Source organism: Schistocerca cancellata, chromosome 1 (assembly GCF_023864275.1).
Source record: "Schistocerca cancellata isolate TAMUIC-IGC-003103 chromosome 1, iqSchCanc2.1, whole genome shotgun sequence".
NCBI lineage: Eukaryota > Metazoa > Arthropoda > Insecta > Orthoptera > Acrididae > Schistocerca > Schistocerca cancellata.
The window spans coordinates 288,523,232-288,538,274 of record NC_064626.1 but is presented as its reverse complement, the minus strand read 5'-3'; the positions used below and the strand labels follow the sequence as shown (position 1 = coordinate 288,538,274).

Here is a 15,043-nt window from a genome sequence, read left to right as displayed (position 1 = left end):
GCATGACTGTAACGGATCGTGCAGCCACGTCTCGGTCCCTGAGTCAACAGATGGGGACGTTTGCAAGACAACAACCATCTGCACGAACAGTTCGACGACGTTTGCAGCAGCATGGACTATCAGCTCGGAGACCGTGGCTGCGGTTACCCTTGACGCTGCATCACAGACATGAGCGCCTGCGATGGTGTACTCAACGACGAACCTGGGTGCACGAATGGCAAAACGTCATTTTTTCGGATGAATCCAGGTTCTGTTTACAGCATCATGATGGTCGCATCCGTGTTTGGCGACATCGCGGTGAACGCACATTGGAAGCGTGTATTCGTCATCGCCAAACAGGCGAATCACCCGGCGTGATGGTATGGGGTGCCATTGGTTACACGTCTCGGTCACCTCTTGTTCGCATTGACGGCACTTTGAACAGTGGACATTACATTTCAGATGTGTTACGACCCGTGGCTCTAACCTTCATTCTATCCCTGCGAAACCCTACATTTCAGCAGGATAATGCACGACCGCATGTTGCATCCTGTACTGGTCTTTCTGGATACAGAAAATGTTCGACTGCTGCCCTGGCTAGCACATTCTCCCGATCTCTCTCAAATTGAAAACTTTTGGTCAATGGTGGCCGAGCAACTGGTTCGTCACAATACGCCAGTCACTACTCTGGATGAACTGTGGTATCGTGTTGAAGCTGCATGGGCAGCTGTACCTCTACACGCTATCCAAGCTCTGTTTGACTCAATGCCTAGGCGTATCAAGCCTGTTATTACGGCCAGATATGGTTGTTCTGGGTACTGATTTCTCAGGATCTATGCACCCAAATTGCGTGAAAATGTAATCACATGTCACTTCTAGTATAATATATTTGTTAAATGACTACCCGTTTATCATCTGCATTTCTTCTTGGTGTATGAATTTTAATGGCCAGTAGTGTACAATCCACTGATAGTGCTGACACCTGCCATCTATGGGAGATTACTGGGAGTTGATGTCAAACATAAGTGGTAGTGACATTTATATATTTATGGTGGTGGTGACATTAATTTAACAGGACTATATATATATATATATATATATATATATATATATATATATATATATATATATATATATATATATATATATAAGACAATGGAATGTAGAAATGTACGTGTTGCAGGAGCAGCGAAGTGAAGTAGCACCATCGAGCAGCTACAGCCATAGCCCTGGGCCGCAGCGGCGCAGCAGTGTGCAACAGCAGTCTGTCAGCGGCAGCGTGCTGCAGCAGCCAGTCAGCAGCAGCAGCAGCAGCAGCGGCAGCAGCAGTGTGAGCAGCAGCCGTGGCAGCAGGCGCAGCAGTGTGCCCCGCAGAGCTCGCAGCCAGGCGCCGCCTCCCCGCTGACACCTCACTGCTCTTCCGCGAGTGTCTCTGTCACTGTCTGTCACACCATTTCTTTCATCTTTGCCTCTTATATCCACTGAGAATATGAATAAAACTTCCAGTTACCTTTAGCACTACTGAAGAACAACTGGTTTCCTCTCTATTACAATAGCTGCTAGTTCAGAGTAAAATTTGCGGTGTAACAGTTGTATTCTGATTGCCATTATAATTGCAAATAACGAAATACTACTTACATGCATAAGTGGTTCAGGCGATTTGGGGCTATACAGGTTGTGAAATTCAGTACACACAACAGACCTGTCTTTCAGTAACAAAGGTTCTAGCCTGCCAAGGCATAAAATCTAACTGAGCCTAGATGACAGCTAAGGGTATGTAATTCCATGCCGCTTTAACTCTCTGCCAGAGTTCGTAGTGGCTGTAAGTGGTGGTGTGCCAGCCTCTCAGGAATCCATGACCAGATGTTTTCAGTGGGTGAGAGATCTGGTGAATATGCTGAATACGGAAACAGTTTAGCGCTCTCTGTATTGAGATAGGTAACTATGATATGGGTAACATGTTGTCTTCCATTAATTTTTTGAAATATAATGGCACAGGGACTTATAATATAGGGCACAGCCACGAGCCTTAACATGTCCGAAATGTAACAGTATCTCTCAAAATTATAGGCTATGTGAATCTGAGGTGATCGTTTTGTCTGCCAATGGCACTACATACCATTACGCGAGGTGCACAGCCTGTATGGTGATGACGAACGTAATCCGCCAACATTTGTTCTCTCTGGAACCTCCAAACACAGATACATCTAATACAATTCTGTAAGAAGAACTGGGACTCGATTGAAAAGACAATGTGGAGCTACTCCTTTTTCTAGTGTTGTCTGTGAGTGCAACTCTGTCAACATGTCAACGTCTGCATCAAGGGTAGCTGCAACAATGGTCACCATATTAAGAGCCTGTGCTGCTTTAGACGATGTAATATTGTCCATATGAACATTTAGTCTTGTTGCAAACAAGCCCACTTCCTTATACTTGACCTGTACCTGCACAGACAGCATAATAGGTGAGTGGACAACGATAGTGGTGCGGATTCTGCTGCAGGTAGCAACCAAATGGAAAGGGGGAGGGGGGGGGGGGAAGGACGGAGTGCAGTTCAAGAGCTGAAGGTTACTCACAAGCAGAACTTGTAGTCCGAAGATAAAATGTCGCTCATGTAGCACATTAGATAAGAAAGGTTTGTGTATTAACTTTATAGCACAGTACTCTCCCCTTTGTCAACTGTTATTTGAGAAACACTAGTCTCAGTATCTTGATATCTCCGTCGTTCACATGTGCGAATGAAGGTGAGTCCACTATTTTTTTTTCTTTTTTTTTTTTTTTTGCGACATCAGTCATGACTGGTTTGATGTGGCCCGCCACGAATTCCTCTGCTCTCTCCTGTGACAACCTCTTCATCTCAGAGTAGCATTTGCAACCTACATCCTCAATTATTTACTGATGTATTCCAATCTTCCTTTACAATTTTTGCCCTCTACAGCTCCCTCTAGTAGCATGGAAGTCATTCCCTCATGTCTTAACAGATGTCCTATCATCCTGTCCCTTCTCCTTGTTAGTGATTTCCACATAGTCCGTTCCTCTCCGATTCTGCGCAGAACCTTCACATTCCGTACCTTATCAGTCCAGATAATTTTCAACATTCATCTGTAGGACCATGTCTCAAATGCTTCGATTCTCTTTTGTTCCGGTTTTCCCACAGTCCGTGTTTCACTACCAAACAATGATGTACTCCAGACGTACATTCACAGAAATTTCTTCCACAAATTAAGGCCTATGCTTGATATTAGTAGACTTCTCTCGGCCAGAAATGCTCTTTTTGCCATTGCAAATCCGCTTATGATGTCCTCTTTACATCGTCCGTCATTGGTTATTGTGTTACGTAGGTAGCAGAACTCCGAAAACATCATCTACTTCGTGACCTTCAATCCCGATGTTAAGTTTCTCGCTGTTCTCATTTCTGCTACTTCTCGTTACTTTGGTCTTTCTTCGATTTACTTTCAGTCCATACTCTGTACTCATTAGATTGTTCATTCCATTCAGCATATCATGTAATTCTTCTTCACTTTCACTCAAGATAACAATGTCATCATCGAATCTTATTATTAATATCCTTTCATCTCAAATTTTAATTCCACTCCTGAACCTTTCTTTCTTTTTTTTTATCATTGATTCTTCGATGTACAGATTAAACAGTAAGGGGGAAGACTACATCCCTCTCTTACATCCTTTTTAATCCGAGCGTTTAGTTCTTGGTCGTCCACTCTTATTATTCCCTCTTGGGTCTTGTACATATTGTATATTACCCGTCTGTCCATAAAGCTTACCCTAATTCTTTTCAGAGTTTCGAACACCTTACACCATTTTACATTGCAGAACGCTGTTCCCAGGTCGACAAATTCTATAAACGTGTCTTGATTTTTCTTTAGTCTTGCTTCCATTGTCACTCTCAACGTCAGAATTGCCTCTCTGATACCTTTACCTTTTCTAAAGCAAAACTGATTGTCATGTAGCACATCCTCAATTTTCTTTTCCATTCTTTTGTATATTTTACTTGTCAGCAACTTGGACGCATGAGCTGTTATGCTGATTGTGCGATAACTCTCGCATTTGTCAGCTCTTGCAACCTTCGGAATTGTGTGGATGATATTTTCACAACATACTACACACCAACGTGGCGTGCACATGGGCGTTTTTTCAGTTAGAAAAACCCTTCTTTGGGATAAAAGACGATTTGCCTGAAGAATTAGCCACAATGCCGTCAGAGAACGTTCGTCGTCGCAGATCAGAGATGAAAAAGGTTAATATGATTTTAGTTAACTGGAGGAGTATCCAAGGAAGTGTACCAGAATTAATACCGCTTACTAAAGGTTATAATGCAGAGATAGTATTAGCAACAGGAAGTTAGTTAAAACCAGACGTTGATGACAACAAAATCCGAAATTCAGACTGGAATATTTATCGTGAGGATAGGTTAGTCGCCAATGGTGGCGGCGTGTTTGTTGCCATACAGAATTCGATAAAATCTAGCGAGGGTATCACAGGTCCTAATTGTGAGTTAATCTGGGTGCGGTTAAGTATCAAACATCGATCAAAAATGGTAATCGGATACTTTTACAGATTGCCTGAGTCAGGAGCTCTAGTGGTAGAGTGCTTCAGACAGAGCTTGCAGAATATCGTTAGGTATTTTCCTGATCATGCCGTGGTAATGGGGGTGACTTTAACATGCCAGATATAGATTGGGAGTGTCATGCTGTCAAAACTGGTGGCAGAGACAGGGAATTGTGTGGCGTTGTTCTGGATGTCTTGTCCGAAAATTATTTTGAGTAGATAATTAGAGAACCAACCTGTGAAGGTGACTTCTTATACCTCCTTACAACATACAGACCTGAACTTATCGAATCAATTAAAGTGGAGGAAGGTTTCAGTCATCATAAGGCTGAGATAGCATCTATGACAACGGGTCTGACAAAGAATGTTAAGAAAGGCAAAAAATATTTTGCTTAGCAAGAATGCCAGAACAAAAAATTCAGAGTATCTGAGAAGTGAGCATCAAATATTAGATGATAAGGACGAAGATGTTGAAAACAAACAGAAAAAATTGAAAATAATCATATAGTATGCCCTAGACAAATATGTTGTGAGTAAGGTCTTAAGGGATGGGAAAGACCCACCATAGTTCAATACCTGTGTCAGAAAATTGCTATGTAAACTTCACCTCGGATTTAAGACAAGTAAAAATCTAGCTGACAAACAAAAACTGTACGAAGCGAAAATGAGTGTAATAAGAGTAATAGGGTACTAGGGGTGATGTGACACTTTTGGTATCAAATTTATACGTAAATTAATTAACTTAATCATTTAATTACCCCAACCACGCCCACCCCACGCTCTGGATGATGTCATACGTTTTTCTCATCCTGCACGTTGATCCCCACACACCCCGTCCCCACCCTCCCTCTTTCCCTTCCACAGCTACCCTATAGGTGGAAATTACGAATTTTAGCTGGAATTTCGAATTTTGGTGGGAATTTCTCTATTTAGCAGGAATTTCTTTGTCCCAGGGCTGTGCTGACGTCCCATCCCACCCCCTACCCTGGAACTGGCAGGAAATTAAAAATGGCAGTGCCCTTTCTGGGACTTGAACCCTGGCCCTTCTGGACAGAAAGCCAAAGTGCCCCCCCCCCCCCCACCCCCAACACATGAAAACAGCGGAAATGCTGGAGAGGAATATTGGTTAATGTCCTTTATTTATTTTGGTTGGGAAACTGAAGATCGGTAATCATATTAATCATAAAGATTGGGCCTTATTACACAACTACATGCATATCACTACACAAGGACAGCCTAAAATCGTAATACGGCTCAAGAATTGACGATGCCATACAACTGATGTTATCTTGCTCAGAAAAATTTCACAATACGACTCAAAACTAGTGGCAGATGCATTCAAACTCTACCCTACACCTAAAAGCTGGAGGGAAAAGGCTCAGGTGTAACATACTATATTTATTTTTTTGTGGGAAATATATTCAACTGACGAGATTCTGATGTCGGACAGAGAGGAGTTTAATAAGTGTATTACCTGTAAGCATACAGCTGATAGCTGTATCTATCACTGTTTGATGTCAGAGTTCGCTACGGGCACTCCATGCAATCTGTTAAACGTATTTCTCGGAGTCACTGGACTCCCCTGGAACAACAACGAAATTCCAGAGAACTCTCCTGATCGCTTTTTCAAACGCCTGCTGCTTGGAAAACAGGAAGCCCTCCGCCTAAAGTGCTACAGATACTGGAAAAGCCTCCCATCGATCTGGCTGCAGTGTCTTCAGTACAATGTATTCCCCAACAAACACATGGTTGGGCTGTCAGCGTTATCGACGCCGACCAAAGCTACACATACGACAGAGCGCAACGCCGGCATCCCTCAGAACATAACCGAGATACATGAGGGCTATCCTGACCAACATTGTATCGATAAGTGTGTGTATTTGATATATTTGCTAGCGTTAATATAAAAAAAATTTAACAAATATGTATTGGATATGCCCAAAACAATTTGTAAAATTTTTTGTGCGGAACATGAGGGCAATGTAAGTAGGATGCTCAGGTTTTTAGGTTGGTAACGCCACGTAGCGCTCTGTATGAAAATCACTGACTGTGCTGTGTGCAGTCTGTAGCTGGTTTGCATTGTTGGAAAATTTGCTATTGTAGTGTTGGGCAGTTGGATGTGAACGGCGCGTAGCGTTGTGCAGTTGCAGGTGAGCCGCCAGCAGTGGTGGATATGGGAAGAGAGATGGCAGAGTTTTGAGAACGGACAATCTGGACGTGTGTCCGTCAGAAAACGAAATTTGTAAGACTGGATGTCATGAACTGATATATGTATTATGACTTTTCAACACTATTAAGGTAAATACATTGTTTGTTCTCTGTCAAAATCTTTCATTTGCTAACTATGCCTATAAATAGTTAGTGCCTTCAGTAGTTAGAATCTTTTATTTAGCTGGCAGTATTGGCGCTCGCTGTATTGCAGTAGTTCCAGTAACGAAGATTTTTGTGAGGTAAGTGATTCATGAAAGGTATAGATTATTGTTAGTCAAATTCAAATGGTTCAAATGGCTCTGAGCACTATGGGACTTAACTTCTAAGGTCATCAGTCCCCTAGAACTTAGAACTACTTAAACCTAACTAACCTAAGGACATCACACACATCCATGCCCGAGGCAGGATTCGAACCTGCGACCGTAGCGGTCACGCGGTTCCAGACTGTAGCGCCTTTAACAGCTTGGCCACACCGGCCGCCTATTGTTAGTCAGGGCCATTCTTTTGCAGGGATTATTGAAAGTCAGATTGCGTTGCAATAAAAATATTGTGTGTCAGTTTAGAGTTGCTCAGAATAAGTAAAGAGAGAAATTGTCTGATTTCGTTCAGTTTTGCTCAGCTGATCGAAAATCAAATAATGCAGAGATTTTCCAACACAGTAATACATAATTTTCCAAGGGGATGTTTCAGTATATAGAGAGGGGCAGCACGAATGGTCATAGGTTTGTTTCACCCGTGCGAGTATGTCACAGAGATGCTGAAGAAAGTGAACTGACACACTCTTGAAGATAGACATAAACTATACTGAAAAGCCTACTTACTAAGTTTTTAGAACCAATTTTAAATGACTAGAAATATACTACAACCCCTACTTATAGCTCACTTAGGGATCGTGAGGACACACTGAGGCATTTCATTCTTTCCGTGCTCCATGTGTGAATGGAACGGGAAGACCCTCATAACTGATGCAACGGGATTTACTATATACCATGCACTTCACAGTAGTTTGCAGACGTAGATTTAGAGGTAGAAAGTTATTTCTTTGAGCATGACATGTTTCCAAACTCAGCGAATCAGTTGCACCAAAAATCACAAGTTTCAAAACCGTGCCCCTAGAGTTGTAAAACTACAATTAGGCTACCGTAGACTGTCGTAAGTAAGCACAGGTTACGGTAGTTTTCCTGTTAGCTTCAGTCAGTTAAGGTCGAGCCCTCGTTTCCTATAAAATAGGTCTGTTGCATATATATTAATCGTTACTCCATAACGATCGCTCTCTTCACGTATGCGATCAGCGTCTTACTAGATTCCCCTAACAATCATGAGTGGTAAACCGTCTACAAACAGTTTGAGGATAATTAAAGAGGTGCGTACCCTACGGAACATTTTTGTTCTACTTAGTCATCCTCTAGATTGTTACTTAAAAATGAATAGTATTTATAGCAAAATTGAACTTGTCAATGTGAAATTTAAAATTTCTTCTCTTCTCTTCGATGGCTCACCTGAGGATGGCTGGCAGCTGTCCAGTCGAAATATCGTGGATGGAAGCTGACGACGACCGGCTGCAAGCCCGAAATCTTTTTGAATATTTGAACTTGTCAATGTTTATTGAGGTCATATTCGAAAATTGTTGATTTGTAACGTGGAACAGAGGAATGTTGTAGTAAACGTAAAGAAAACACTACGGATTTATCATATAGCTGTAGAAAAAGCAATTTCCTCATCAAAAAAGAGGTAAAATAAGAAAAACGCAAAACAAAAATATATAAAACATCGCTTGAATATTTCGTCGAACTTAGATAAAACATTTTTCTGTTCTAGATCTAAATCTACATGGATACCCGGCTAATCATGTTTATGTGCCTGGCAGAGGGTTCATCGAACCACCATCTCAGTTCTCTATTATTCCAATCTTGTATAGCGCGCGGAAAGAATGAACACCTATATCTTTCCGTACGAGCTCTGATATTCCTTATTTTATTATGGTGATCGTTTCTCCCTATGAAGGTCGGTGTCAACAAAATATTTTCGCATTCGGAGGAGAAAGTTGGTGATTGGAATTTCGTGAGAAGATGCCGCCGCAACGAAAAACGCCTTTGTTTTAATGATGTCTACCCCAAATCCGGTATCATTTCAGTGACACTCTTTCCCCTATTTCGCGATAATATAAAACGTGCTGCCCTTCTTTGAACTTTTTCGATATACTCCGTCAATCTTATCTGGTAAGGATCCCAAACCACGCAGCAGTATTCCAAAAGAGGACGGACAAGCGCAGTGTAGGCAGTCTCCTTAGTAGATCTGTTACATTTTGTAAGTGTCGTGCCAATAAAACGCAGTGTTTGGTTCGCCTTCCCCACTACATTTTCTGTGTGTTCCTTCCAATTTGTTCGTAAACAACTTTATCATATTCCTGTTTTTGATTATAATGAAGAAAGTTCTACTGAGCAGAGAATAATATAGTGTCTGACAAGAGTGTCGTCACTCGCTAGTACAGAATTAAGTGATCGCATAGTGTTGGTTTTCAGTGTCACGTGACGTAGGCAAGAGAATGCTTATCTGTGCATTTCTTTTATTGCTTGTTTTTGTGAATTTGTCATGTCTGGTTAGCTCCTTGCGGACTAACTGTTACTGTGTTTCTGCTGGTTCCCTTTTGAGAAGCAGTTCAGTTTTCTGCAAGCGGTAAATGCATTAAAGTATGAACAACTCTCTTCTATCGATTATCAAGTGTGTCAGTAGATGACGCATCCATAACAAAACTGTTATACCTCCAGAGGAGTGTTCGATTGCTAGTTCTGGTTATGAACCAGTCCAAGCAAAAGTAGGTCAGTCGAATCCGACAGATGGTGAGCTCGACGTGATCCGGAACTGGAAGTAACTGAACTATAACTGATTTGTATCGAGTTTATGGAATGTCGCAAAAAACAACAGTGTCAAGACTAGCGGTCCGCCTGCCTTCGTTTTGAGTCCTGTGGTTCGCACAGGTGGAGGCAGAATCACGGCTGAGACAAAAAAAGTTGGGCCCCATAGTGAGCCAATTGGATCACCGTTTCGTGACTGAGGTGCAAGACATCTTCGCTCTGGCCCTGAAGGCGAATTCCTACGAGAAGCTCAAGGCAGAACTGATACAGCGAGTCTTTGTCTCACAGGAGAACAGACTACGCCAAGTTTTTGCACAAGAGGATATTGGAGATCGTAATCCATCGCAATACCTAAAGCATCTGCGTAGCAAGGTGGATACAGTCACCATACCAGACCGCGTACTCTGTGCAGCAGCAGATTACCGCCACAAGTAATGGTAATAGTGCCATCTCAAAGGAATTTATCATTCATTGGACGCCGTGGCGGACTCGCATACTGAATACAGGAAGCCATCGACCCGGCCAAGATTAGCGGAGTCGCAGCACAGTGCAGCAGTATGCAGTATGACAGCCTCCGCAACAGCAGCGGGCGCCGATTACGAATCGCTCGCGGCAAATGTGGAACTAATGTTATTCACGCAGGTCGGCGTCCTGTTATCACATCTGGACAAAGACAGAGGGCGATATCGCAGACGTTCGAGGTGCCGGTCTGCTAGTAACGCTACGTCTTCTCAGGGTGAACAGCCAGTGTGTTGGTGTCAGCGAAGCGCCATGATTTCACCCAAATGCGAGCGGTGGTTGGTCATAGGTGCAAACGACTGCCCATCACCATCTCGTCACCCGTTCATTAGCGACGGAAGTTCTCGTCTGAAATTCCTGTTCGACACCTTTTCAAACCTGAGTATCCTACCATCGTCTCCAAAGCACTGCTGCAGACCACCAACTGCCTTCTGTCTATTGGCTGCACGCAATTCGACTATTGCGACCTACGGCATCCACAGTAGGGACTTGTACTTAGGCTCACACCATCTATTCACCTGGGATGTTACTGTCACAGACGTCACGGAGGCCATAATTGATGCAGATCTCTTGGCAGATTACAACCTTAAGCTGTATATCGTGAGAGCTCAATTGATCAACAGCGTTACCGGATTGACTGCCACTGGGTTTCATCACGGTGTAGCCATCCACATTGTGAAGTTGATGCAAGCACAAGAGGGTGAGTGCTCTCTGTACTAAACCAGTTTCTGAATTTGACCAGACCACCAGCAGCACCTAAGCAAATACCGCAAATATAATACACTGAATCGAAATGACGGACAGACCACCAGTGTCATGCAGATCTACGCATTTGGCACCAGACCATCCCGCTGTTGCTAAGGGAGAGTTTGACACTATGCTCACTATGGTATGAGAGGACATTATCATACACCGAGCAGTCCGTGATCTTCCACCTTACACGTGGTGCCTTAGAAAAGATGGAGCCTGTCGCCTCTGTGGAGATTACCGTTCACTTAATGTGAGAACAGTGGCCGACCAATATTCTGTGCTTTTGTTACAGGATTATTATTATACATTATATGGTGCAATGATATTTAGTGTATTTGACAGTGATAAAGCCTATACGCAGATGCCAGTGACGGAAGATAACGTTCTGAAGATGACAATAACAACGCAATTCAAGCTATCATGTATCTGACATTTGGATTTTGAAATGTAGCTCAGACCAGGCAAAGGTTAATTGACTCTGTTCTTCAAGGCCTTCCATTCTGTTTCGCGTACCTGGATGATATGCTCATGTTTTCGACCACGTCAGAACAGCATGGACAATATCTGCAGGAAGTATTTAAGCGTTTTGAGCATTATGGAGTCGCTTTGAACATCACTAAAGGTGCATTTAAACCTGTGCGGCTTGCGTCCAGTTGGCGTGTGGCTGTGCTTACTCTACACACAAGGAGAGGCACGCGTCACCCGTCTGGTATAGGGAGATTTCTCCGCCTACATACGGTAGCCCATGTACACAGTTCAAAGACATATGTGACTTTGCACCATTGCATGTGCATCCTTGGCTCTATATGCAGCAGCTGTATGCGTCTATCCGGCCGGTGTGGCCGACCGGTTCTAGTCGCTTCAGTCTGGAACAGCGCGACCGCTACGGTCGCAGGTTCGAATCCTGCCTTGGGTTTGGATGTGTGTAGTGTCCTTAGGTTAGCTAGGTTTAAGTAGTTCTAAGTTCTAGGGGACTGATGACCTCAGATGTTAAGTCCCATAGTGCTCAGAGTAATTTGTATGCCTCTAGTGTGCGCGGAAAGTTGTATAGGTGTAAACGCACCTTAAATGCGTTTTCAGGCAACCAAGGGTTACCTTCGTAGGACACAGAATTTCATCTGTGAGCTCTCTACCTATAACGTAGAAGTTCGAAGCAATTTTGCAGCTGCTTGGGCCAACTGCAATCAAGAAATTGTAGCGGTTCCTACGCATGCTAAACTTTATCGCTGTCACCTACCTCGTGCAGTAGAATTGCAGGAAGTACTGGCTGTGGTGTTAGCAGGACCTGAAGTGAAAAGCTGTTCCCCAGTGCAGTGAACTGAGGCTCCGCATTCGAGGCCGCAAAACAGAGCATGACCGACGCAGCGCTCCTTGCAGATCCCATGCTCAAGACGCCCCTAAGCATTAGTAGCGGACGCAAGCCAAACGGCTATGGGCGTGGCATTACAACAGTGGTCAGAAGGCTCGTAGCAACCACTGGCGTACTTCTCTCACAAACTGTCGACACCTCAGAAGAAGTGGTATACCTACGGCCGAAATCTCCTTGCCATATATGACGTGTTAAATACTTTCGACAGCAGACTGCGGCACAAGCATTTACAATCTTCATGGACCATAAACCATTGACCTAAATTTAAGCGGACAGCGTCAACTGCTCTCCTCGCCAATAGAACCAGCTCGAATGTATAGTGCAGTTCAGTACTAACACCAAGCACATTTCGAGTATTGAAAATGTGGTGGCTGACTTTATTTCATGTGTCAACAGCGTGATGATCCCTATTGACTTTTCGACACTGGCCCAAGCACAAAAAGATGATGAAGAACTCTGAACGTTCCTCAAGGATCTTACATCAGCATAATAATTGCAACTCATCGACATTCCAGGAGGAGATGGCAGGCTGTATTGCGACGTCTTATGAATAAGACCTCATCCATTTCTTTCATTAGTATGCAGAAGACAAGTTTTCAACAACATCCACAACATGAGCCATCCAGGAATCCTTTCATCTGATGCCTTTAACGTTTTCTTTGGCTGGGGACAGAAAAAGACTGTCGAAGATAGTCACAAACATCCTACAATGCCAATACTGTTCGTGTAAAATGTTTCGCCATATGCGTGCTCTGATTCGTGAAGGTATGAAACCACACATTTAATAAATGTTCGCCTTTATGTAGTGGGACTGTTTCTTCCATCAAATAGTCATCATTACTTATTGACCATCGAAGACTGCTTCGCCCATTGGCCAGAGGCGGTTCCATCGACAACATTACTGCTGAAATATTGGTCTCTGCATTTGCATCAACATGCTTAGCAAGATTTGATTGCCCTATGCATATCACTACAGAGTACAGTCAGCAATTTGACTCGGATTTGTTCAGACACCTTCACAAGACCACCAGTTGTCATCGCACTAGCAATGGCATGATTGAGCGCTGGCGTCGCTCCGTGGCGCTCATGTGACACGACACAACTTACACATCGGCTCTTTTTATTGTGGTCCTTGGCGCCGGACCGAGACTCGAACTCGGGACCTTTGCCTTTCGAGGGCGAAACTCGCAGAAGAGATTCTGTGAAGTCTGGCAGAACTGAAGGTGTGAGGAGGGGTTGGGACTCATGTTGGGTAGCTCAGCCGGTAGAGCACCTGCCCGCGAAAGGCAAAGGTCCCGAGTCCGATTCTCGGGCCGGCACATAGTTTTAATCTGCCAGGAAGTTTCATATCAGCGCACACTCTGCCGCAGAGTGAAAATCTCATTCTTTAGTTCTGGTTGCGAACATGCCCAAACAAATGTTGGTCAGCAGAAGTCGAGCCGAAATTGGCAATAATAACAACAATAACTATATGTTTTTATATTTGTACATGTAAACTGTTCTTGCACCAAAAGTAACTGCTTTGGTTAATAAAAGCGCAGAAGTTAAGCGATCAACTAATTTTTACTAGGCCTGTTTATAACATGCAATTTATATTTTGTAAGGATATAAAATACACAGTGGACTAACACTGAATGATGTGCAGTTCTAATTAAGTGCAAAATAAACAACCAAACAAACAAGAATCATCGGTTCCCAGTTTCTCTCTTGCACATTCATGTTTCTTTCCTTATGAATGTTACTAATACTACCGGCACTGCTACCATTTACTACGTCCTTTACGTAGAGTACCGAACCGTAGTTTTGGTAGAGCGCAATTGTGCTTGCCCCCTCCTGGATACATTTCTGCCGACGTCTATGTTTGAACTTTATAGATTATCTAATTCATAATAGTACTGGCACTAGATGTGAGTTGTCCTAGTATTCCTTTCATACGTGAACTTGCTTTTCGAGTAAGTAAAGAAAATGTTAACGACAAAACAGTTTCGGATGTAATCTTAGACACCTCAAACTTCGCAACAGGTAAAGGCTTTTCCCAATCAGCAATGTTTCCTTGTTATAACAAACAGTCATGTTTTACTCTACGCGAGTATTGTAGGTATATATCGTACTTCTGTTTCATTTTAATGTAAAACACCTAAGTGGCGACTGACGACTAATCAACGAATGTAAATAACTGTCGTTGTGCAGCACTTCACTTCATCAACGTTTTTCAGCTTCGACAAGCATGCTAAAACCACGTCTACAACGTGCTTCGGTAGCTGTGGAGAAGTAACAAACTACGGTTGATGTTAAATAGTTTTTATGTGTACCTATATCTCTAATAGATGATGAAAATGATGCTTCACTTTTCGCTATAATAACCTGATCGTAGTAACAGTTTGTATAATGCAGGAAATAAAAGTTTCATTTTCAGCCATCTACATTGGTCTAACGTAGGGTATGTAACTTATTGTTTGATGCAAGCTCTTAGTGTAGTGCGTATGATTTTGCGCAAACGTACTTCAGTATTGTAGTGTTTCCCCATTTGTGTAATAGGTATTCAGACGACCACAAAACTCCATAACTTGTCTCACAGACACGTACGAGATACCGGCAACAACAGTTGGTAACAGGAGTAACAATACAACAATTACAGGTGGGTCACCTATTCTTTAGTCTCATAACGTATTCTGTACGTTAAATTTATAACAACATAGCGAAAAGTACTCTCTCTACAGAGGTCAAGTTTTAAGACAGTTGAAGACTCTGTAAGTTGTGAAAAACAAACTGAATAAATTGCTAAGAACTTGTG

General features: G+C 42.9%; 1 protein-coding gene across 1 annotated transcript in view; it reads left to right on the top strand.

The window, feature by feature from the left end:
* Window positions 1-1,384, top strand: part of LOC126170627 (coiled-coil domain-containing protein 13-like) — an 84,364-nt gene extending 82,980 nt beyond the window's left edge. The window contains exon 11 of the mRNA XM_049920745.1: window positions 1,163-1,384. Within this exon, the coding sequence (XP_049776702.1) occupies window positions 1,163-1,384 (222 nt within the window). The remainder of the gene's footprint in view (window positions 1-1,162) is intronic.
* Window positions 1,385-15,043: the final 13,659 nt, after the last annotated feature.